The sequence below is a fragment of the Chanodichthys erythropterus genome, chromosome 19 (assembly GCF_024489055.1).
Source record: "Chanodichthys erythropterus isolate Z2021 chromosome 19, ASM2448905v1, whole genome shotgun sequence".
Taxonomy (NCBI): domain Eukaryota; kingdom Metazoa; phylum Chordata; class Actinopteri; order Cypriniformes; family Xenocyprididae; genus Chanodichthys; species Chanodichthys erythropterus.
Window position 1 is genome coordinate 29,183,035 of NC_090239.1, and position 27,148 is coordinate 29,210,182.

The 27,148-nt window shown below is 37.3% G+C and overlaps 1 protein-coding gene across 32 annotated transcripts in view; it reads right to left on the reverse strand.

Moving 5' to 3' along the window:
* LOC137008250 (ankyrin-3-like) overlaps positions 1-27,148 on the reverse strand; it is a 206,718-nt gene that overhangs the window by 74,240 nt on the left and 105,330 nt on the right. For 25 of the 32 annotated variants that reach the window (XR_010892786.1, XR_010892787.1, XR_010892785.1 and 22 more), the window contains exons 2-10: positions 16,290-16,391; positions 15,567-15,665; positions 15,056-15,154; positions 11,233-11,331; positions 8,164-8,349; positions 7,745-7,768; positions 4,902-5,000; positions 2,607-2,705; positions 1,975-2,073 (exon numbers count right to left, since the gene is read on the reverse strand). Coding sequence is in view for 29 of the 32 variants with exons in the window: in XM_067370184.1 (XP_067226285.1) it covers positions 1,975-2,073; positions 2,607-2,705; positions 4,902-5,000; positions 7,745-7,768; positions 8,164-8,349; positions 11,233-11,331; positions 15,056-15,154; positions 15,567-15,665; positions 16,290-16,391 (906 nt within the window). In the remaining 3 variants the exon portion in view is untranslated. The remainder of the gene's footprint in view (positions 1-1,974; positions 2,074-2,606; positions 2,706-4,901; positions 5,001-7,744; positions 7,769-8,163; positions 8,350-11,232; positions 11,332-15,055; positions 15,155-15,566; positions 15,666-16,289; positions 16,392-27,148) is intronic. The other 7 variants (XM_067370194.1, XM_067370199.1, XM_067370207.1 and 4 more) reach the window with 1 other exon arrangement.

Sequence of the window (27,148 nt, forward strand, 5' to 3'; positions counted from 1 at the left end):
GAACTAACTGAAGAACTTTCACTTCTCTATTCTTTATTACTTGTCATCTTGTAGGAATAACAGATGAATCAAATCTAAAACAGAAAAAGTAAACTTTTAAAATCTAATAGAGCCATAATCCCCCCACAAAAGGGACATCTGGGGTAAAAGAACAGTAAGAGGCTATTTATACGTCACTATTTGTACTAAAACAATTGCTCCATTGTGACATTAATCGGCTGGAATATTATCTAATTTGGCGATAAGTCTGTGACCATGTTTTGCTTTGCTTTCAGATTCCAGGAAAGTGTTCAGTGATGCAATGGAAAAATAGAAGAAAAAATGATAATGTCACATCTGCATATGCTTAAAGTAAAAAATGATGTCATTTACTCGCCATCACCTCATTCCAAACCCATATAACCTTTTCTGTAACACAAAAAAAAATTGTTTAAAAATTGGGTTTTAAAAGGCAATCAATATTCAGTAATATTACAGATTTGACTGCACTAACACTCCGCATCAGATGAGAACAAAGCTTGAATTGAGCTAAATAATGACACTATAGTCTTCTGTAGAGCTGCTTATAACTCAATTGAACTTGTTTCATAATTAATAAACTTTGCACTATTACTGAACTAAATCAACACTGAACTAACTTGAGCTGAATAATGACACTATTGTCTTCTGTAGAGCTACTTTAGTTGAAATGGGTTTGGTCATAACTGATGATCTTTGCAACACTGACACTGTTACTGAACTAATCTGAATCAACACTGAACTAAACTGAGCTGAATAATGACATTATCTTCTGTAGAGCTGCTTTACAGCTGAAATTGAATTTGTTTTATAATTAATGATGTTTGCAACATTAATACTGTTCATTTCCTGCTTATTATTGTGAAGCTACTTTGAAATAATCTGTATTGTATAAAGCGTAGGGGTGTAACAGTACACAAACATGATGGTTTAGTACAACATATTTATTTAAATATATATTAATAATTAAGAAATTACTAATAGGTAAAGTAAATATAATGAATATTCAGTATGAGATAATATAGTGCATATATTTATTGAAATGCTCCCCTCTAGAGTTCATTTCTCTAGTGAACTAAACTGAACTGTGGACACTAAATGACTTGCCTGAGGTAAATGTAATGCTACGTGAGATATTATTCTTAAGCTGATTTATTGATGCCTTTCCGTGGTTAAAACACTGGTTGAGAGATTACACAAAAGCTACGTCTCATTTCAAAGGTTGCGTCCTCCGGAGGTCACATTTGAAGGCGCATCGCGGTGGTCTCATTTAAGAAAAGTTACAGTTAGATTGCAAAGTAAGAAAAAAATTACAGTATTTTATATCTCACGAGGAATAACAGTCAATTTTAGTACGGTTACTTTTCTTAAATAAGACATCCTTGATGACGTATGCAGTCTTCAAATGCGACCTCCGGAGGACACAGGCCTCCGAAATGAGACGCAGTTAACATATCTATGCATAGATTGTCTGCTCTTCTTCTTCTGTAATTTTTCCTATTGTGATGGTTAGCAAACAGCGTTCCTTCTGGATTGGAGTGTGGATCACCTGTGACTGACTGTATTCGTCGTCTGACTGTATGCATCAAACCGTGACGTCCGTACCGTGACCGTTCGGGATGAATACATGTACCGTTACACCTCTAATAAACCCCTAATAAGCGCTATGAAAATAAATGTGACTTGACTTGACACGAAGAGATGTTAAGCAGAATGTCCAGGCCACTCTTTCCCCAAAAGTAATTTATTTTGCCTTTAGCATTTCATTCTGTTTGTCATACAAAGTTCCCATTCGTTTTCAATATATAGAAAAGAGCAGCATGAACATTATTGAAAATATCTCCTTTTGTGTTCTACAGAAGAAAGAAAGTCATGCAGGTTTGGAACAACATGGGGTAAGTAAAATATGCATTTTGGGAGGAACTATCCTTTTAAAGGCAGAACAGCATATCTAACCTTTGTCTTAGAGAGGATTGGTGCTCCACGATCTAGCAACATCTCAACTACTTGCTCATGACCGCTCCTCGCTCCACAGTGTAAAGGTGTCAGGCCGTCCTGATGATATGAAAACAAGCACACATATATTACACACACTGACCCACTGGCCCGAATGTCAGCCATCATTAACATTACATTCCCTCCCAATACTAAAGACGTGCCAATATGTCAAACACACAATAAGAGACAGCATTCCACTACTGGAGACGGAGATGAGCGCAACATCTGCATGCAATTTTTCTTCAACGGTGCTGCCAAACACATGTAACCTGAGGGCTGCGGTTGTTATCATTTATTAGAATCAAACTGTATGTATCCTTGAATTATTCCTGCCAATAAATTCCCTGAAAAGCATCTTATGTTTCTAAAAAAGAAGCTGAAACTGGCCACAAATTAACAGCAATTGAATTAGTTTCCTCTAAAACATGTTATGCAATTAGTTTATAAATTACAGCTTTCTTAACTATACAATGGTGCTGTTGTGCAATAAAGGCAATGGGGAAAACCATGTGCTCACTTCCTCTGATGAGTTAAATATAGATATGGAAAAGAAAGACAGTCTGTTTGGTTTGACTGCTTGCGGCACTGACCTTGGTTTTGGCATCAATTCGGGCCCCTCTCTCCAGCAGCAGCCTGACCATGTTGGCATTTCCTCTTTTCGATGCCACATGGAGAGGTGTGATGTCATTCTGTCAAAATAAAATAACAAAACTAATTGTCAGACACACAATCAAGTTCTAAAGAACTGTACACTGTAATTCACTCCCTGAAACACATTTAAATATGCCATAAAGTACCAAACATGCTAAAAACACGTTAAATCATGCAACACTTGGCTGAAAAAACATGCTAGCGACACTTATCTGAGTGCTAAAGTAATATGAAGGAGTTGTAACTCGAGCATACAATATCCAATCTGCCTTAAATTTCACGTTTGAAAAGTGCACTGGCCTGAAGACATTTACACACCAAAATGTAGTCATAGTCATAGCGCCTCCAGCTGGTAGCAGGAAGTGTGGCAAATACAAATGACTGACATTTTCCTCCTATATTTATATACTTAAATACATATTGCATGTTTTCCTAATGCCACCGGGTGGCGGTGGCAAGGGTGTGAGGGCCCTTTCATTGCTGCTTGTTATTTCCCTTCTTGGTAGTTGCATGGATTTCATGAGAAAGCTTTCTGGTTTACCACCTTTTCATTATCATAAGTACATGGCTAATGCTAATGGCAAAGACTAAAAGCATAATGGCTTAATAATACAATAACGACAGGAAATAAGTACTCAAAATTGCTGAAATGAACACTTAAATTAGACAGTGAATGTTTGTTATTCATTGACAAGTCGATTTGTAGAAATCACTCATGGGGAAGGAAACACCTCTGTTTCTGATAAGTGTATCCATGAGAATATGTCAAAATAGTGGATTACCTGGCCTATATTTAAAATGTTATGTCATGAGCATTAATGTACTGTACTGACATTTTTTTTTTTTTTTTTTTACAAACTAAGGTGCAAGTCTGTATTGATCTTTAACAACAAACAGCAGGGCATTGATGCTTTCAACAAAGAAAAAAAGGCAAACTGAAAGAATTTCTTCCCCCCCTTGCATATGTCGCAGATATAAGAGATTTTGTTTGTAGCTGCAGTCATGGAACGGATGTAGTGCACAGCATCACACCGAAGATGGAAGTATTGGGCTACACCACCCTCTAGTGATGGCTCACAAAATCCCTAACTTACCATGATGCATTGCTTTTTCTAAACCATAAAAGACCCCATAAAATGTATCTGCGTATACCATTAACTGGCATCTAGGGAGCAGTACAATGTGTCACTTAAGTTAAAAACTGTGTGGGATGGTATTTTTGAGTACACGGTAGCGAATGCTTTGATTCTAAATTATGGAGATTTGGATGTCAGATATGTGGGATCAAATTTCACTTCATGTCAGGGTCAAAGATCTGCAGAGAGACACTGGTTTACATGGTCTAAACTAGTTCAGGGTTAATCTGTGTATGCAGTGCCAAGAAGGTGTTTAGATCAAGTGTTTTACATTGTTCTGAAAGCAACATTGGTTGAGTTTAAGCAGCTGATCATACAACAGTTATTTCCAATTCTCTAATTTGTTTGGATGAGAGGTTTTCTTAGAGTGCTGTAATATGATCCAACAGCACTGGGACGCTTCACTGTTTGTATCGCACTTGTCAGTGTTCAAGGCATTCCAGGTCAGTTTTTTTTTATATTTTTTTAAACACTTAGCATTTTCTCTCACACCACAATAACTCAGAGTGGGGTTTCTTTCACCAGCAGTAGCAAGCAGGGAGTGGAAAATGGAAAACCTGGCAGTGGAGTGGGACTGGATTCATAATAAATAAATGAATCATAAAAGTGCCCAATATAAAAAAAAAAAAAATTTAAAAAAAGCCTTTATAAAGGTCTAGTTTAAAATGTACACTACAGTTCACTACTGTTTAATGTTTTTGAAAGATGTCTCTGCTCACCAAGGCTGCATTTATGACCCTTCATAAATCATTCTAATATGCTGATTTGGTGCTCAAGAAAAAAAATCTGATTATCACAGTTGAAATGCATGTTGGTAACATGATTGTAACCTGGTGAACACATTTTATTTAAACAGAGATCTAATTTTGCACATACTTCATTTGTGAAAAAATTGCATTAAGTATCATGTAAATATATAACAAAATACCTTTTGGTAGCTATTTTAGTCCATGCTTTAAATATGACCTAAAATGATTTCCTCAGGGACAAAAAAGGCACTGCATACATAGAATGACTCTGTTCTGACCATAGTGTAGTTCATTCATAGCCATCCACTCCACTTTTACAGAAAACCACAGCTGGAGTTTGTGTCCTTACCCTCGCCTTGAAGTCTACGGCAGCCCCGCGGTTCAGGAGCAGGGTCGCTACATTGATGTTGCCGTAGTGAGCTGCTATGTGGAGAGGGGTGAAGCCACTCTGGAGAGGGACAGAGAGAAATAGAGCACAGTGGTCAAAATGTCACATACAGAACTCTGAAGGCCTTGACCCCTTGTCACCTGACCTGACCTCATCCTCTACATGTGAAAAGACGACACCAGGACAGGCGTGGTGCAGTAAATCTCTGACAGACTTACACGGATGACCTTAGCACAACACTGAGGGAAGACACATCCTTCACTTGTTCCCTCACACCAACTCAATCCAGCTGATTCATTCTTATGCTTTGGGCTGAACATTAAGTTTACATTAATCTCTCAATCTCTTAATCTCATAAACTATGCTGTGGTTACAATAGGTGTGAGAGCTTTTCCATTTAAAGAATGTGCTTTCCTCAGATGTACGAAGACGAAGCCTCAATAACAGCAACCTTCAGCCAACAGTTGAATTAACATACATACAAAGCTTTAGTGAAGGTGGACCCATGACGTCAAGTGTGCAAACATGCAACGTGCTGTTCAAAACCATTAAAAATAAGTCTTACTTGCCTAACTATTATCATAAATACAGTTTAAATTATTTTAAATTGTTTTATTGAATTTTATATATAGCACACTTAGTCAGTAGGCCACTGTAAATTTGACAGTGCAGTTAAGCAGCAGCTTTAGAAGAACATTAGACTATTATTCCCAGTGTTGTCAGTGGTTAATACTGTATTTAAGTTACATGTCATGCAGTGCAAATCAAAGCTATTAAGAAATCGGTAGGACAATCGGTAGAAACAAATTGTAGGACTGCTGGAACAAATCTGGAAGCCATGCTGACTGTGAAGAGAGAGAAAAGAGAAGAGAAGAGAAGAGAAGAGAAGAGAAGAGAAGAGAAGAGAAGAGAAGAGAAGAGAAGAGAAGAGAAGAGAAGAGAAGAGAAGAGAAGAGAAGAGAAGAGAAGAGAAGAGAAGAGAAGAGAAGAGGCTCTTTCTGCTGGCACCTGCACGGAGGGGAATGTCATGCATGAAACGGGACGAGCGTTCTGCAGCTGAGGAGTCTGTCTCCACACTACCTTCATCTGCAGGACAGTACTAAATATCTAGGTTTGGGTCCAAAGGGCACTTAGATTTACAGTTTAAAGCAATCGAAGCATAATGCAATTTTCTAAAGCAAACTGGTTTTAACATGAGTATAAAATGTTGCACACCCTGCTGGTCACAAGAATATGTTGTGTTTTGGGTACTGTTGTGCAGGCTTCTTAACTACTGTAAATACAGTGAAATTAATTAAATTCATTGACTTTGTTTCACTCAAATAATAATGAAAGTTCATTGTACTAAAAAAGTTGTGTGAACTCAAAATTTCATCGTAGTAAGCTGAACTTAATATGATTTAGTTGAGTTTCAGCAGATTTCTAATTCCGGTCCAACTTTATATTAAGTGGCCTTAACTACTATGTACTTACATCAAAAAATAAGTACAATGTACTTATAGGGTTCATATTGAATTGCAAAATACTTTTGCTGCTATTGAGGTGGGATACGGGTAAGGTTAGCTTTGAAGGAAAGGAAAGGAAAGTTTTGGTGGTATGGGTAGGTTTAAGGGTAGGGGTCAGGTGTAAAGGATGAGTCAACAGTTTAATTATAAATGTAATTACAGAAATTAATTACAGATGTAATTACATGCAGGTGTTTTTAAAATACAAGTACAATGTAAAAACATGTATGTACACAATAAGTGCATTGTATCAAATGATTAATTTAAATGTAAGTAAATAGTAGTTAAGTCCACTTAATATAAAGTGGGACCCTAATTCCTAGCATGCTTTGCATCAGACTGTATAAATGCTGAAATTAAGTGTTATTTAGTCACGTTGACGGTTTTAACGATACCTTTGGTACCTCAAAAGGTGCAATGTCGTTGCTGCCTATGTGTGGATCTGATACCCTCGGATTTCATGAAAAATATCTTAATTTGTGTTTTGAAGACAAACAAAGGTCTTATGGGTTTGGGACGACATGAGGGTGAGTACTTAATTTCATTTTTGGGTGAGCTAACCCTTTAAATGTTTTGAGGTAACAAGTTTCCTCAAATGTTTTAAGTATTCTGAAATTATTGAGTTTTACAGTGTCCTCTGATCAAACAGCTTTACTAAATAAGTAATCACTTGACTTTATCAGCAAGACCATAGCTCGTCGGTCCGTCGGGCCATCTGATCATTCTGATTGGCTGTTCAGCTACTGCCACCTGCTGGTACAGAAAAGCATTTCATCTTGCGCCGGCGCAGAACGGACGTGCTACTTGGCCGTCGGCTGTCGAGCGTCAGTTTGGTGTGTCAGGGCAACTTTGGACCCAGACGCTGCTGACGTGAGCCAACCCCGCAGTCTGCTTTCGTCGCCACTAGTTGGTGTGTTCCTGCCTTTAAGCAGAACTGATTTTTCATTGTTGTTGTTGCTGCGGCAAAACTATCCCAATTTAGCATACAGAAACATCAGGCAGGCCACTGGAAGGTTGACTTCTTGACTTCATCAATTCAAAAAACCCAAAACACAACATGCCCTCCTTTTATTGAAAATTACTTTTTTAATAAAAGTACTTCTCTCAGCTGCAGACCTCGACCGGCTAAACCAGAGTGTTTCCTCTCCATGCTATTTTTCTGTTGCCCATTAGTAATAGAAGCGCCATTCTATTGAGACAAAAAAGCAAAGAGCAGGGGCAGGAGGGGATGGGGCAGCAGCCACTGCAGCAGCGTGATGTGGGCGCTTTGTGAGGTGTGTAGCGTTTGTATGTGTATACCTCTGTCGTTCTATTGACCATCATCTAGAGAGACCACCAGAGCGGGAGGAGAGAGAATGGTCTGATTAGTGTTCACAAAGTCACAATGGGAGCACCAAGCTGTACGGTGGCTACACGGTGAGGGAGAGCAACAAACCACACATCACACAACACCACAAGGGTTTAACTGGATGGTGCAAACTGACTTGTGATTGAAGAAGATTGTAAGTAAATTTACAATGAGCATCTCCCTTCATGCACCATTGACTTACTTTAGCCACCACAAAGTCTGTTTAGATGTGTTTTTTCATTTATTTATTTATTTTTACATTGCATTAATTCCAAAATATAACAATCATCCTATGTGTTTGAATGGAAAGCACCATCAAGTTCTAAATGTAAACTGATGGAAAGACTTGGTTGTACATTGATGGAGGTACCTTGGATTCAACATCTGCATTGTGATCATTCTGCAGAAGTAACGCTGCTGCTTTGGTGTCATCTTTACGGGCGGCGATGTGCAGGGCAGGTAGTCGCACCTTCCCCTTGGTGTCGTTCTCCAGGAGCAGAGATACCACCTGATCATGTCCTTGCTGAAGAGCTACGGCCAGTGGAGTAAAGCCATCCTACAGACACACAACACAAGAATCCTTAAGTAGTACAAAGAGATGTAAATTTAAAGGTACACTAGAGAACTCTGGGCTCATTATCAACAACTTTACAATATAAAATTAAATTTTTCTTGAAGAGGAAGTTTTTACATTTGTTACGATTCAGCATGATCTTTGAAAGCAGTCGGCAACTCTGAATTTCAAGATCCACTTTCCTGCAGAAAGCTTGGCTCCAGCCCTAATCAAACATACTTGAACAAGTGAATCAAGGTCTTCAGGATTACCTGAAAGCTACAGGTACTGTAGGTGAGTTTGATAATGGTTAGAGCCAAACGTTGCAGAAAAGTGAATCTTGAGGCCCAGAGTAGCCCAGACCTGCTCTTTTAAATCCGGGGTGTCCAGTCCTGCTTCTGGAAGGACACTATCCTGCAGAATTTCGCTCCAGCCCTGATCAAACACACGTGAACCAGCTTACCAAGGTCTTTAGTTTGCTAGAAACTTTGGCTGTGTCCTAAATCACCCCCTATATCCTTAAATAAGGCACTATTTCAGGGGACAGCCATTTGTAGTGGCGTCCGAAACCATAGTGGACGTTATCGAGTGCATTCATTCAATCCCACAATGCACCACAATATCGAATGTACAACCAATACACTCTCAACAGCTAGAGAATACCCTGCACTGTGAGAGTAGCGGGCCGAATGAATTCCTGCGTCTGACCAGAAGATAGCGTGCATCCGTCCATTTTCCAAACCGCTGGTCCAATGTGGGTACAGCATAATATCAAACAGGTAAATTCCTTTTTAATTGATAATTAAGTTGTTTAATGAAGGTTTATACATAGTTGCCATGACAGAGTCCAAGATAAATCTTTTCATCTTACTACAGGATCTGCCAGTTTGCTGAGTTTCACATAATTATTAAACAGCAAGTCAAAACTATGCAAAAGTGGCAGCTCTTCTGGCACACTCAGTGTCCGAATTCACTCACTCGTTTTCATTTACTCCTTTAAGAGGACTATATTATCGTAGAGATGTAGGCAATAATGAATAAGGATATCAGGTGTGATTTCAAACACAGCCTTTCAGACAAGTGTGTTTGGACAGGTTGAAGCTGAAGCATGCAGGACACTGGCCCTCCAGGAGCTACACATTGTCTCCTGTGATTACAATATTAGAGCGGATCTGACTAGCAACATCCAGATCACTGATAGTAAGAAGAAAGTCCCAAAACAGGGGTGTTAAATCCTATGTGTTGAAATCCACTTTCTTGTAGACTTCAGCTAAAATCTGATAGAAGGTGGCCCACCAAGAGCAGGATTGGACACCCCTGTCCTGCAAGATGAATATCCAAAAAATATGTAGTCTGAGCAACAAAATAGCATATCTGCAGCCAAGGTAGATAGACTTTCATTTTTTGTTCACGGATATGTTATAAGCACTCAAGGATAAATGACAGAAGCTTGAAATTTCTTGATTCTAAGGGGTGGGCAACTCTGGTCCTCTAGGTCCACTTTCCCACAGAGCTTAGCTCCAACCCTAATTAAACACACCTGAACAAGCTAATCAAGGTCTAAGGTCTTCAGGATTACTATAAAGCTACAGGGCTGGAGATCAATTCTGTTGGAAAGTGGATCTTGAGGTCCAGAGTTTCCCAGCCCTGTTCTAACGGGGTAGCCAACTCTGCTTCTGGAAGGCTACCTTCTTGTAGACTTCAACTCTAACCCTGCTCCAACACACCTACCTTTTAATCCTGAACACCTTGATTATGTGTGTTTGATCAGGGTTGGAGCTAAACTCAGACGGATGGTAGCCCTCCAAAAGCAGGGCTTGCTACCCTTTGGACATACATCCATAAATGATCATCATTATTTACTATACCAGCAGGGGTGATGTAGTGTGACTTCATTAACAGCATTAATGTTCCATATCATAATCTTAACTACACTAGCATTCAACTGAATCTGAAAACTGTAATGGCATTACAATCACAAAACAAAATAGATTTTTTTTTTTTTCTGCTCAGTAGTCATGGTAGAGTATTCTGTAAGTGCAGTAACTGACTCCAGATTCCTTGATTGTGCATTATATTTATACAGTTCTTCATCAATTATTTCTTTCTTGGTAAATAATAGGGCTGAGTATTGACAAAAACAAAACACATTGCCATACATATGTCATGATTCAATACATTGTGGTGTATCACCATATCAGAATAGGTGAGATCAGACAGAATCTCTCTTGTGTGGAAAACCCCACTAAAGAATAGCATTTTCAGAGTTTATGCTTTTAGATGAGCTACTTCTAAATAAATTGAACTGTAGGAAATCATATTAACACTTAAATAAAAAGAAAATATTCATACAAGAATATAAAATATCAATCATATAGTGAGAAAAAAACAACATATAAATATATGATTGTACAATGGCAGAATGTTAAATAAAAGCAACATAAAAATAGTTAATAATTCTCAAAGAGCAGCTTGACATCAAAATGCTGTAATGCATCTTTTTGTGGTTGAATTTCAGACAGATCTTCATTCTCACCAACATGGATCATTAACATGCAAACAGCTCTTCAAACATGAAAATGTTCTTGGATGCATAATCACTGTCTAAGAGACACAAGGGCCTGGTACATTCTCAAGGACAGTGACGTCTGGCACCCTGCTCTGTCATGCACGCACACACACTTCAAGCCGGGCATTCAATACCCTCACTGCGCAACTAGTGTCTGCCTGCTGCCTTGAAAAGGATAGCAAGGTCACTGGGCATTCTGAGTCAGGTTTTATATGTATCATTGCTAGATAGACCTATAAGTATGATGCTTCATACACAGTACTGGGAAATGGAGTGATGTCAGTGATGAATGGATAGGAACAGAAGGTCCCGCTCACCTCTGTGGCAATGCTCTGACTGGATCCGTTATCCAGGAGGAATTTGACTACATCCAGGTGGTTCTCCTGGGCAGCCATGTAAAGTGGTGTGAAGCCATTCTGTAGCAGGAACAAGAGCACACTTAGAAATGTTTCATTCATGTTCTCTTTAACTTTATCAAGCAGCCAAACAATTACACACATAGACTAAATGTTTTTTATACTGTACAAACTGAATATTCTATCACCCTCCACTAAACCTACACATCACAGAAACCTTTCTGCTATTTTAGATTGTCAAAAAAGATCATTCTGTATGATTTATTGACTCAAATACAAGATTAGATCACAGCATTGCCTCTGACATACAGTAGTCTTATCTGCAGGATTGTACTGCAGTGGTGATAATCTCTTTAACAAATTTAGAATCTTATTTGAAATACCTTTAAAGGGTTAGTTCACCCAAAAATGAAACTTCTGTCATTAATTACTCACCCTCATGTCATTCCACACCCGTAAGACCTTTGTTCATCTTCGGAACACAAATTAAGATAGTTTTGATAAAATCCGATGGCTCAGAGAGGCCTCTATTGCCAGCAAGATAATTAACACTTTCAATGCCCAGAAAGCTACTAAAGACGTATTTAAAACAGTTCATGTGACTACAGTTGTTCAACCTTAATGTTATGAAGCAACAAGAATACTTTCTGTGCGGCAAAAAAACTAAATAACGACTTTATTTAACAAAATCTAGTGATGGGCGATATCAAAACACTACTTCATGAAGCTTCGAAGCTTTAAGAATCTTTTGTTTTGAATCAGTGGTTCAGAGCGTGTATCAAACTGCCAAAGTCACGTCCCCCAGTGGTGAACCATTGTAATTTCAAAACACTTATGACGTAACAAAACCTCGTTTACTGAAATCACGTGACTTTGGCAGCTTGATACATGCTCCGAACCACTGATTCGAAACAAAAGATTAGTAAATCTTCAAAGCTTCATGAAATCACCCATCACTAGATATTGTTAAATAAAGTCGTCATCGGATTTTAGATGAACGAAGGTCTTACGGGTTTGGAACGACTTGAGGGTGAGTAATTAATGACAGAATTATAATTTTTAGGTGAACTAACCCTTTAAACTTGAAATATGCAATATGTCTGGTCAATTGATACCAGTGTTGTGTGAACTTTAGAATTTAACAACTGGCTTTTCAATTCATGAGTGTGAATGTGAATTGAATTGGCCACACCCACAGGAAGTTGAATTGGAATGACAGGAATAGGAAATGCATTCACCTATAAATAAATTTAAACACAAATGTTTTTACTAATATATAAACCATTCATTTTGACTAATTTTTAGTTTTTTGACTTAGTCAATATTGTCAAAACAATAAACGCAACAAAATGTTCGCCACTTTGTTTTTAACTTTTAACTAAAACTAAATACTGACCTCCAAATTTGGGTAATGAAGTTTTTTATGTAGGCATGTTAGCTTAGTTAGCTTAACTTAATAACTTAAGTAGTAGACAATATTATGTTAAATGTATGATACTAGATAAAAAATGTTGCAATTTTCAAACGTTTGATTTTTTTGGCAATGTTGGTTATCTAGCTAACTATAAGTTAGCTACGATTAGCTAACATAGTTATTAGCAGGCCCAGTGTTACAATTGTGCCTGTCCCGGACTCCGTTTCCCAGAATCCTCCCTGCTCCACACCTGTTTGCACTTCCTCATCAGCCTCCCTGGATTCCCTGCACCTGTCCATTGTCATTAGCACTCCCTTTAAGTTGGACTCACTCCTAGCACTTCCTGTCCGTTCTATTTATCTAATGTTGTTGTTATAGCAGCAGCAGCAGCCGCCGCCGCCGCCGCCGCCGCCGCCGCCGCCCTGCTTTAGTGAATAAACCCCATTTAAATTTGAAGTCTGTGTCTGTGCTCTCTCAACTACACGCAATGGTAACACCCAGACAGAATCTTCAGAATTTTTCACATTTTCTACAGTGAATTTGTTGGAAAATATGTGGAATGGCTCATGTTCAAACGTGTTAGAAATAAGAGTATTATTTTTTTCTTAGTGGTTGAGAACGTAATTAAAAAATCTAATTCTGTGTTAATCTGCAGAGATTTCTGTAGAGTTCTGAGAGTGTGTATTCAGTATAGGCTTGGGTATTAGGGTATTAGCACTATTAACATAACATAGCCGAAATGACTCAACCATAAAGGTAACTAGCTTGCTAATACTTAGAATTTTTTTTTTTTCCTTTGTGGGGGCTGAGGGTGGAAATGGATAAGCTGAACACGCAGCGCCGGATGAAGCTTCAGCCTCTAGGCAGGTATAAGAATTAAGGGTGATTTTATGTATGTTGGTGGAATAAGGTAAATCAGGAGATTATAGGTAGAGTGTCAATGGTCCATTTGGGTGGCGGTAATGTGTCTGGGATCCGCCATAAAACAAGAAGAAGAATACTTAGAAATGTGGAGTGCACAAAAAACATAGATCATTTTTACACTACAGTGCAAAAAGAAAACCCTTGCAAAAATATACTGCTCTAGCAACCCTCTGTAGCAAACTTCTTGTAAATATTTAGCAATTCATAATCAGCCTCCTCATTCAGTGAGTGTCTCTATTTTAAGCACTGCAGTGTGAGAAAGCAGAACCAGGCTGGACTTGTGATAAGTTCTTGAGATAAAACAAAGTCTGTCTCTAGTCTCTCGCACACGTGTACATGAGTTTAATTTTGGACTCCCTGAGGGTACTTTCAGTGACAAGGCAAAAACACACACACTACTGAAACTATCCACCATACCAGCTCTCAAATCCCAACAGTTTCTCCTCAGAATGGAGACATACTGTAAGTAGGTTATATGTAATGCAGCACTTCTGAATTCTTTTAAAGATATTTGAGCACAAACTTGGAACTTGAGTATTTGAACTTCAATTAAAATTCATAATATTCATAACAGAATGCTAGTTCATGTTGCATTATTAGCATAAACTGACTTTTATGGTTGTTTCACTCTTTCAGTACAACCACTGTCATGGCCGAGCAGTTTGAAGACAATCTTGCTTAATAAGTTAGTCAAAGTTAGTTGTGTGCATGGTTAACTACCTGGAAAAAAAAAAAAAATCTGTTTAATTAATGGTGGAAACTAACACTAACTAAAAGTAGTACTACCTGCATTCTTCCTTTATGTAGCTTCAAAGTAGTTAGCTACTTTTTGCTTTCATTTCTTTTTTGCTGATGCTAATTATGTAGATAACCATAAGTTAGCTAAGATTAGCTAGCATAGTTATTAGCAGGTTCAGATCAGAATATGCTTAAATTTTTTTAAATATTTGGCAATGATTTTGTTGGAAAATTTGCTACTTTACCATTTGTAGCCAACTTTTAAATTACAAGTAGCTTGGCAAGCTACTGTACTTTTTTGAAACTAGCTTCACAAACACTAGGTTCAATGGCATCAATTTATGAAGGTAACTAAAGTTTGAAGGTAACACCCTCATGGAAACTCATGTGGCATTGCTGAAGTAAATTTTTGAACATTCTTGAATGAATGATTTGCTGGTTGCACGCCAGTCTGTTATTGTAGAGACATCAACATTTTTACACCCCTAAACGTTCCGCTGAACAAAGCGAACTGTGATTGGTTGCTTTACATGTCAGTCAGATGGCCCCTTGGCCAATAAAAGCTCCAGACCTTCTGCCATCAGTCTGGCTACTCAAGATTATAGCACAGTAACGAAATCACAAGCTTGCGATGGGGAGGCCAAGCATTTGCAACTGTGTTTGAGGATGTATTTAAAGTAAATTAAAGGCCACACATGCTGACTTTACCTGAGACTGGGCGTTGATATTCGCTCCATGAGTCACAAGTTCCTTCACGACATCCACCTGTCCAGCGAGTGATGCTATGTGCAGAGCGGTGTTTCCTTTCTAGAATCAGAAGAACACGACAGAGCAGGTTGACTCAATGTGAACAGTGACAAAATGTTTTTTCCTAGACCAGCTGTCTTTTGGAATGCTTCTTCACTATTTCTGTCTCTACATAAATATCACTTTGAAGAATCCACTTTTAAGATGGGAGAGTTTCTAAAACCTCTACAGAAATCTTCCTCTTGAAAATCCTTTACATAAATGAGCAGATCCAGCCCTTGGTAGAGGCTCAAAGTCAACCTGAACATCAGGCAACAGTGACTTTGAAGACTTGCTGATGCAGCAAAGTCATGTCTATGAATTCATGCACAGCTGAGTAACACACTAGTCATCTTTAATTCATATGCTTAGACTGTACTAGACATGTTTTACTTGTGTGTCATAGTATCAGATCTGGTGATGTGGGTGTTACCTTTGTTGCCGCATCCACGGTGGCACCAAGTTTAATAAGCTCAGCCACAACCTCCACATGTCCTTCTTTAGAGGCTAGATGAAGAGCGTTCAACCCATTCTGCATTCAGAGAAAAACGTTAAAATATATTTTTGCTGTTTATATACATTATTCAGGGTCAATATGAGGCATATCAGAGACAGAAAATGTCATTTAAAGGTTTATGTCATTAAACTTTGGAAAGTCTCGAGGGATCCACTCCTAGTTTTTATAATTTTTATAATAATTCTAATAAATTTTAAAATTATTATTTTTTGTATTAAAAAAAATAATTTTCAGCATCATTACTCCAGTATTCAGTGTCATATTATCCTTTAGAAATAATTCTAATATGATAATTTGGTGATCAAGAAACATTTTTTAATATTAACAATTGTGATGCTTAACATTTTTGTGGAAGCCTTGCTTCATGTTTTTTTTTTTTTAAGAATTATTTGATAAATAAATGTTAAAAAGTACAGCGTTTATTTGAAATTGAATTTTTTTGTAACATTATAGATGTCTTTACTGTCAATATTGATCAATTTAATGCATCCTTGCAGAATAAAAGTATTAATATATTTTAAAACAAATGTCTTATTGACCCCAAATTTTTGAATTGTAATGTACAGTGCCTACAAACATATTTTATGATGCTAAATATCAAATTTAAATGTTAATTTTACAAAAAGAAAGATGTAAGACCTGGTTGCAGATGTTGATGTCCACGCCAGACTTTATGTAATCAAGGGCTTTCTCAAGGTTTCCAGCTCGGGCCGCTCTGAGGTAACTGGCATTACTGTCAGTCTGCAAGAGAGAGAAATAACAATCAGATCGTCTTCTTCACAAACCCTGACTTATCAAGCAGTACCAATAACACAATGTGCTGACACTTCCAATTTTCAAGAGGGAGAAAGAAGTCCTCGAAAAAGAACAGATAACAAAATCCAACCTATAGCATCTTTACTGCATTTAAGCAAAAACCAAGAGATAATAAGGTAAAAGAAAGAGATTGATGGACATAGCAGTGCCCTAGCAACCACATAGCAATGTGCAGAGATTTCCACTCATGTCTTCTTCAGTAAATCTAACTCTAAAAAACAGAAGTGAAGTGCACCTCAGATCTCTACACTAATGGCTGATCGTCCAGCAGGTCATTGCCAAGATTCCAGCTGCCTCTCCTGTGTTTGATTGGCTATCTGGCTATCTGAGATTTGTCATAACAGAAACACAAATAAACAGTAAATAAACTAGCTGTAGTCATGTAAAAGAGGGCCCGAGAAAGAACAGCAAGGAAATGTCACAGAGCTTGAAGCAGTGTTGCCCTGAGAGCGGGATTCCAGAGACATTCACACATGAAGTGAAAAGCATGAGGAGCAGTAATGGATGATTTCATCCAGGCTGAGTGAAGACACACTATAAACCTGAATATTCATACTGGAATTACACGAGTGTGCTGGTCTTTTCCATTCTCCTCAACATATTTTTTCCCCCCTTTTGGAAATGTGGTTTTGCAGGTGCATTTGGTGAACCAGTGAAATTTTGAATCTCACAAAGAAATGAGATTCACCCCTATATTGTTCTTAAAAGAAGTTTAAAGTATTTATTTTGGAGTTAGGGGAACTAACACACATGTTTATAGTGTTTATAATGTTTGTAAATGCTTAGTTTAGTTTTTTTACCGATATTTTGCACTCTGAATGTATAATAAAATGTTACTTTTACACCAATGTGAATGTTTTGTTTCTCAACAATGCAATTTTGACACGGTGTGAGTAATTTTTATATATATATATATATATATATATATATATATATATATATATATATATATATATATATATATATATATATATATATATATATAAAATTGACTCACACCGTGTCAAAATTGCATTTGCATATTGCATATATATATATATATATATATATATATGAAACTGAGTCACACCAGGTCAAAACTGCATTTTCCAAAAGGAATTAACCACTGTGATATTATTTTCATGGCAATTTAGCTTAAATTCAGTAAAGCAATACCATATTATTACCATATGTACTTACACAATTGTATATAACTGTATTTTTTTAGAAAAAAAAATGTATGTATAATTTCACAGTGCAGAATTTGAGGGCAAAGTGTTCTTAAAATATTCTTTAAAATAATGTAAAAAAATGAATGGATAAAAATGAATGGATTGTTTGTCTGTATGATTCTAATAAAAAATGAAATAATTGTATGTTGTTTAATGTGCATGGTAGCCTAGATATCATGAAAAAAACAAAAAAAAAAACAATCAACAGATCAATCCATGTTTGCCAGAAATACAAATTCTTATTACAAACATGAAATGAAGGAACATTTCTAGAAGCTCCTAGTATGTGATCATCCAGCCACATGCACATGCAATTCCAACACTGTTAGCTGTAATGACATAGCATTTAACAACAACATCCTAGTCTATCCTAGTGCAATACCACACATACTCCACATACATGCTTTACATGCTTTAGTGTGTTCTACCTGTGAGTGCATTTCTATATTAACAGGTCTCAGTGGCTGAAACACTAAAACATTTTTTTTTTCTGAATATGAAAATATGAATGAGGTAAAATAAAAAGATCAGGAGTCATAAAAACACTAGTTCATTAATTTAACACAGGGCTGATACAAGTGCAAATGAGCATGTAAACGTAGATCTGGGAAAAAGGTGTGGTCTGTGCCAACAGTTCAGTGTCCAGATATTTACACACTGAAGAGAGAGACAGCAAGAGAGAGAGAGAGAGAGAGAGAAAGAGAGAAAGAGAGAGAGACAGAGGGTGGGTCTGCTGCAGTGCTGTAGTCCTGACACACCCGACACACACATGAACACACACCAGCACAGTGTCTGCATCTGAATCCATTCACACAACCAGTTAATGTACATACCATTAGTCTAGGATCTACATAACTAAAACTGGGGATCAATTTTCAAAACCTTCATGTTCATATGAAATAAGTATGTTTGAATTCGCCATTTTCCTAAAACAGTAGGTGGAAAGTACCCAGATGACCTATTATGTCACATAATAATCACAACATGGGGGATTTAGTACATCCAGATTTAATTCCTACAACACATTCATACTTTTGGTCACAAGTTCTTCATTAAATGTAGTACCTACTCAGGCAGTATGTGCATCTTGTGTCTCAATTAAATCTGATGCTGTTTGTTTGAACATCTTAGCAACAGCTGCATCGGCTCAACCCATGGTATGAGTTTGGGGCGGGACTATCTGTTAGTTTGACCAATGGCAGCTAAGGGGAGTGTTCAAGAAATCTGTTTGAAAGCAGTCATGATTTAAAATTTCGTTCGGTGATGATATTGGTGCATAAATTACCAACACAATCTCATAGCAAAACTATTTGACGTTTTGGCAAACAGGTGGCTAATTCATATGCTTTCGAATAATCATACTGGTACGCTTTTGTACAATCTGCTTACGTCCCAGTGACGGGTATGTTTAGGGGTGGGGTTAGGGGGTGGACCTTCGTGCTTACTTTTTTCTAATAATCGTAAGTTTTTGTATGATTTACATCCTACGAAATTGACACCTCGTAACCCATGAGATCAGGTTGGAAATTACACACTTCACCTTTAAATACAAGACTGTTAATCATTGGAGGCAGTGAAAAAAAATAAATACAAATGAAGGTGTAAGTATTTCATTCGGGTTAATCATTAATCATGTCATACTCCTTTAGTCTCTCAGTTTTTTCTAGCAATATCAGTCCCTGGCTTCTGTCTAGATACTATAGCATGTAGAAATGTCACCCTCTCTCTAAGTAATGTGGGCTCTACCTCTGCAGTGTGTGGGAGTTTCCTTTGAACATCTCTCTCTCTCTGTCTGTCTGCCTCTCTTTCTATCTCTCTCTGTCTTGCTCTCTGTATCACTAGGAATCACACAGCATGTTCTGGAAAGGCCTCAACAAAACCTGCATGAAGTCTTTTTGTTCATTAGAAAGTAAGACTGTACAAGATAAATTGAATAATTATTATATATTCAAGATAATTTTGCTGGCAATATATAATGAAATGAAACCATGAGCATTGCAATAATTAGGCACCTATTGTATCTGTTAGTGTTCCTCTTATTATTATTCCTCCTCCTTCCTCTTCTTCTGCTCTTGAATCTATGGCAGCCCATAGAACCACTTGCAGGAAAATGATGAAATGATGCTCATGGATAGAGAATAGTCTGAACATTAACCACAGCAAATTTGCTATCTCTAACTTATTCCCTCTAGCACCACCAATTGTCCTAATTTGCACTTACGTTTATGCTAATAACCTTTGAACCGTAAGGGTCATTTTTGAATTTTCCAAAAATTACTTTTTCAAACTCATCCTAGACGTTTCGTCTGTTTCTTCACCAAAATTGCCTCATATCATTTTCAGACCATGCTGGCAGTTATTAAAAGCTTTTTGAAAGACCCAAACGTCTTTGTATAACACGCAAACGGATTTGACGAAGAGCATGTCAAAATGAATGTGAGGCTATATCTTCACAATGCTTTAGGGTATTGAGACATGGGCTGTGTGAAATAGCCCCTACACCCTTAAATTGGGCACTATTTGTGGGCACATCCATTTGTAGTGGTGTTCGAAATAGTGGACGTTTTCAACAAGTGTACAACCAATGTATGCATAACTGCTACAGAATAACCATAACAAATTGTGGGAGTCGCATGTCGAATGAATTCCCATGTCTGAACAGAAGATAGCACCCACAGCTGAATCATCCATCCATCCATCCATCCATCCACTTTTCAAACCGCTGATCCAATGTGGCTACAGCATAATATCATACAGGTATTAATTCCTTTCTAATTGATTATTAAATTGTTTAATTAAGGTTTATACATGCTAGTTTCCATGACCAAATAAATCTTTTCATTAATACTGGAGCTGCCAGTTTGCTAAGGTTCCAATGATTATTATACAGCAAGCACAAACTATGCAAACTATCACCCAATTGTTTTCATTCACTCCTTCAAGTGGACTATATTAGTGGAGTAATGTAAGGAATAGTGAATGAAGGTATAGGAGGCAATTTCGAACACAGCCGCAGTATTGGTACATGTCATTGCAAGCATGACCTGAGGCTACTTGCAAGGTTTCACACAGTGACACCTACTGGTTGGGAGATATAAAAAATTGCTATTTTTGCTTCTAACTTTTGAACAGTTTGCCCAAATATCATAAAACTTGTCTTGTTTGATTCAGTGCAGCATTTTCCATATCGTCCATTTTTCGTCCTTTTTTTTTTCTTTTTTTTTGTCCTTTTTCAAATTTGTTGTAAAAGGCTGTATTTTACAAATTCTATTCTATTCACAATTTTCACACGCTTTGCCAAAAATAATCTAAAATTGTCTTTAATTACTTATTGTTGCAGTTGTTCTAATGCTCCCAGCCATGCTTGCATAACTTATCATGCCTTTTTTGTGCTTGGCCCCATTAATTGCTGCTTGCAGCTACATTTTTAATGTGTTTTTTTATGTGGCAATTAAGACTGTATCATTACAGTAGTTTCACAATGTTTCCTTGAGCACCTTGTGAGCAAGTGTTCAGACAGAGATCTTTTTTTTTTTAATTTCAGTAGTAGAAACTGAAATTTCCATTAAGTTTGATTCATTTCTGTGAATTAGTTTAGACTGTCTGTTTCAATGATTCACTCCATAATTAAATCAATGCTTCTTTTGGATCAGCACACAAAATGTTTATGTACTTTAAGTTTTTTATATTTTATTTCACATTTATTTTATTTCATGTAACAATTTCTTATGCTTTTAGTTTTTAGTTTCATTCATAATATATTAGCAAATGTTAATTTATACAATGTAAAATGGATTACTATATTCTGATTAATAAATTATGTAAAAGTACTGTCGAATATCATCAAAAATCTTAGTAACACTTTACAATAAGGTTCATTAGTTAACATTAGTAAACCCGATTCCAAGTTGGGACACTGTACAAATTGTGAATAAAAAAGGAATGCAATAATTTACAAATCTTATAAACTTATATTTTATTCACAATAGAATATAGATAACATATAAAAAAAAGTTTAAAGTGAGACATTTTGAAATGTCATGCCAAATATTGGCTCATTTTGGATTTCATGAGAGCTACACATTCCAAAAAAGTTGGGACAGGTAGCAATAAGAGGCCGGAAAAGTTAAATGTACATATAAGGAACAGCTGGAAGACCAATTTGCAACTTATTAGGTCAATTGGCAACATGACTGGGTATAAAAAGAGCCTCTCAGAGTGGCAGTGTCTCTCAGAAGTCAAGATGGGCAGAGGATCACCAATTCCCCCAATACTGCGGTGAAAAATAGTGGAGCAATATCAGAAATGAGTTTCTCAGAGAAAAATTGCAAAGAGTTTGAAGTTGTCATCATCTAGAGTGCATAATATCATCCAAAGATTCAGAGAATCTGGAACAATCTCTGTGCGTAAGGGTCAAGGCCGGAAAACATACTGGATGCCCGTGATCTTCGGTCCCTTAGACGGCACTGCATCACATACAGGAATGCTACTGTAATGGAAATCACAACATGGGCTCAGGAATACTTCCAGAAAACATTGTCAGTGAACACAATCCACATCATGCTAGGTCAAAAAAGAAGCCATATCTAAACATGATCCAGAAGCGCAGGCGTTTTCTCTGGGCCAAGGCTCATTTAAAATGGACTGTGGCAAGGTGGAAAACTGTTCTGTGGTCAGACAAATCAAAATTTGAAGTTCTTTTTGGAAAACTGGGATGCCATGTCATCCGGACTAAAGAGGACAAGGACAACTCAAGTTGTTATCAGAGCTCAGTTCAGAAGCCTGCATCTCTGATGGTATGGGGTTGCATGAGTGCGTGTGTGGCATGGGCAGCTTACACACCTGGAAAGGCACCATCAATGCCGAAAGGTATATCCAAGTTCTAGAACAACATATGCTCCCATCCAGACGTCGTCTCTTTCAGGGAAGACCTTGCATTTTCCAACATGACAATGCCAGCCCACATACTGCATCAATTACAACATCATGGCTGCATAGAAGGATCCGGGTACTGAAATGGCCAGCCTGCAGTCCAGATCTTTCACCCATAGAAAACATTTGGCGCATCATAAAGAGGAAGATGCGACAAAGAAGACCTAAGACAGTTGAGAAACTAGAAGCCTGTATTAGACAAGAATGGGACAACATTCCTATTCCTAAACTTGAGCAACTTGTCTCCTCAGTCCCCAGACGTTTGCAGACTGTTATAAAAAGAAGAGGGGATGCCACACAGTGGTAAACATGGCCTTGTCCCAACTTTTTTGAGATGTTTTGATGCCATGAAATTTAAAATCAACTTATTTTTTTCTCAGTTTAAACATTTGATATGTCATCTATGTTGTATTCTGAATAAAATATTGAAATTTGAAACTTCCACATCATTGTATTCTGTTTTTATTCACAATTTGTACAGTGTCCCAACTTTTTTGGAATCGACTTTGTACAATATTTAACATGAACTAATAATGAACTGCACTTCCACAGCATTTATTAATCTTGGTTAATATTAATTTCAACATTTACTAATACTTTATTAAAATCTTAACATTAGTTAAACACTGAACTAACTTGAACAAACAATGAACAACTGTATTTTCTGTAGTTCATGTCAGTTAATACATTAACTAATGATTAATTAATGAACCTTATTGTAAAGTGTTACCAAAATCTTAAAAATATAAAGATTTTTAAAGCTATATTTGTCAACTCTAGCTACTAAAGACATAATTGATTTATCTGACACCAGGTCCATTGATTTACCAGTGGATGTTATGCAGCATTTTATAGAGTATATACGTAAAACTCAATACAAAATGATTTGTTCAATATCCTGTCAAGGTATGGCCAGCGGTCCCGTGTATAGATTTAGAAAATAGGATTGTTTTCAGAGAGAACACGGAACTCAACTGATGCATCACTTGAGAAGCCAGCTACATTTCCAAAGAACCTGAGAGGATGAAACACAGCAACACCACACAGAGATCTGTCCTGATGTAAATGGTCCCATCTGTCCTACTCCTGTTCTGATCTCTGGGATGGGAGGCAGGCGCGCTAACAAGGACGCTAAAAAAGATCGCAGTCTCTAGCATCGGTCGCCAGAGTGCCTCTTGAGGCCTGGGGAGTGAGGTTTACACGCACAGCTCTTATTAGCTTGCCTCCATTACACTCACCCCCCTAAACCTCACTCCTCTATGGGTCACGGCACCAAATGTAACTGGTCCTACTTGACCCATTCCGAGTGAGATCTGAATCAGCGTCTCTGCCATGGGAGGCAGGCGCGCTAACAAGGACACTAAAGATCGCAGTCTCTAGCATCAGTCACTAGGGGAGTGAGATTTACATGCACAGCTCTTACTAGCTTGCCTCCATTACACTGACTCTGTGGTTGACAGACAGCTCAGATCATCAGATTGAGGAAATGTCCTATCCCGCAGCCCAGTACGGAATGGAAATGGGTTTTTATCAGGGCTGATCATCAGTCAGCATTAGCAGAAGCCCAGCACAAGCCTTACAGGAACACAGGCTAGCATATACACACAACGAGACCAATTACAGTCAGTAAGAAGGGCAAATATACAGATCTCTAATGCTAATTTGCCATAATTATGATTGCAAATTAATGTGAATGTATATCAGGATATAGGACAAGTACAACTTATACAAGCCATGATCTGTATCTAGCTGGCCTACATTATCCATATGACAAGTAAAACATGAGGAAAAATTATTGGAGATTATGCAGTTATCCAGTCAGGAATGTTCCCTTTGCAGCCAACAGTCGGATGAGCACATACACGGATTGTTTTAAACACACACACACCCACGTCATTGTTTGTCTTTATAATGCGCCTTGCCTGCAGGGTGGCGAGTGAGTGCAGTGTTTTAAGCCATAGAGAAAAGCTGTCAATTGACACTGCACATACGCACACACAAATCGCAGCATGCTCAGATAACAGCACATGCATGAAGAGAGCTGAGTGTGTGATGTATCTGTCCTCATTCCTGACACTCTTCAGTGTAGAGTGCAGATAGAGCAAGACTGCAGAATGAAACGGCGTCCTGTGTCACGCTTCATGACGATAAAGCGAAAGACCTTCAAATCTCATCAAGCAGCGAGCATGAAAATAAAAGTGTAGGTGTTCACATCCCACTATGCAAACAGACCATCTTCTTTTTTAAATGTATACTCTTTCAAATATATATCACATTATAACTGTTTTTACTGTATTTTTTTTTAATTGGTGAGCATTCTTTAAAAAAAAATAAAAATAAATTCCATTGTTTGACTGATAGTATATTTATAAATTTGACTTTAAACCATAAAATTCAGAGTGAAAGTGTATATTCAATAAGAGGATAAAATGTAGGGCAAGAATGCTTTTACGAATGGGAATTGGTCGGATCATGAAAAGCTAAACATTGCACTCCAGACCCCATTTTTGAGCCCACTTTTTGGAGGTTTTTCCCTCAGGAGTCTCAAGTCTCAAGTCTCAGTATTCAAGTGGTTATATTTCCTTCAAATCTATCAATTCTTATACAAAGTGCACTTATAAATCTGGCACAATAAGGAACATGTTACAATGTTCAACAAAAATTTTGCCAATTTAACCAGTGACTAGGAGGGCAACTAGTATGGACAAGAGTGTATACTAAAAATTAGTGTTCCTCTCAGACAATTTGTGAGGTGTATGGGTCACTTCATGCAGCTGTCGAGATGCATTGCAATAAGACGTTGCAAATGCTTTGAGGAAATCCTCATGCAGGCCAAACCGTGGGAGAGCAGCCTACAAAGTTAGCTCACACTGACAACTGCATAACAACAAATCAGATAAACAACTGACAACTGTAAAAACACTATGCCACAGAATAATGATAGACCAATATATTAGCCAGAACAGAACAAATATTTGATGATATTTGGCCATTTTTAGATTATTTGTATTAGAGTCAATGACATATAAGAGCTGATAAAGAAATCTTTTTAAAACACATATTACAAGTGTTTAGAAATGTACTTTTTGTTTTTATGAATGTTGATTTCATATGGTTAAGAAAGTTGATATGTAATGACCTTACACCTTGATTACATGTGAGTGTACACATCTTTAGTATTATTTTCAATATTCATTTTTCATGCTAAAAGTTTTTTCAATTTTAATTATCAATATCATGAATAATTAATTAATAATTATCATATAATTTTTTTGGGAGTTGCACTACATGACATTTTACAACTTGAACTAGACTTGCTTTATCATAAAAAGGTCAAATTATATTTTAAGAGGCTTATTGACCTTGACACAGTTATGAGGTACTGCAGGGGTTTCTCTATGATATAATTTCCTATTTTTTCTGCATGTTTCTACATGTTGGTTGCACCACATGACTGATGTAGCAAACAAAAGTTTAATATTAAAGGTGCTCTAAGTGATCCTGGGTGGAGTAACTTCCTGTTGACGTTCGAAGTGTTGTCAAACAAAAAAGAGGCTAGCTAGACCCTCCCTCCTCCTCCTCCTCCCCCTCCCCTCCGTGCTTCCTGAAACAGTCATGAACGCGCATTTAAAATCATTCTTGTCGGTTATTGGCTGGAGCATGTTTATTATGTTTTGTGGTCCAGGCTGCACCAGTTTGTTTTTGTTGCCGTTTTCAGAGCTTGTGCCGACTACAGAGACCGCATTTTTTTACAGTGTGTTCAGGGGACAGGCAGCTAGCGGATAGTGAGGAGATGTTTGCTGTATGTGACAAAAACTGTTTTGGCCTAAGAATGCGTGACATCACTTAGAGCACCTTTAATAAGTAGTGAAGCAGTTTTGTTTAAATATATAATTTAATTGGAATGTGACTAGAGAAACTGCATCAAAGTTTACACTAAGTTAGACAATTTGGTCCCACTTTATATTAGGTGGTCTTAACTACGATGTACATTTAAATTAATCATTTGATACAATGCACTTATTGTGTACATACATGTTTTTACAAAATACCTGCATGCAATTACACTGTTGACAATTCCTTTACACCTTGACCCACCCTTAAACCAACCCATGCCACCAAACCTGTCCCTAACCACACCCGTATCCCACTTCAATAGCAGCAAATGTGTTTTGCAATACAATATGAAAACAATAAGTACATTGTACTTATTTTTTGATGTAAGTACATAGTAATTAGGGACACCTAATATAAAGTGGCCCTGACAACTTTGTTAATTAAATCTTGTTGACAGGCCAGCAGTGCATTTTTCTCTACGTAAACAGTAGAGAAAAATGTGTACTTTATTCAATGTCTCTTACACTATCACAGTGTAGGAGAATGACAGGGTAGAGAAGAAATTGTTGAATAAAGTCGTTATTTTGGTTTCGTTTTTGCGCACAAAAAGTATTCTTGTTGCTTCATAACATTAAGGTTGAACCACTATAGTCACATTGACCATTTTAACTATGTCTTTACTACTTTACAGGACCTTGAATG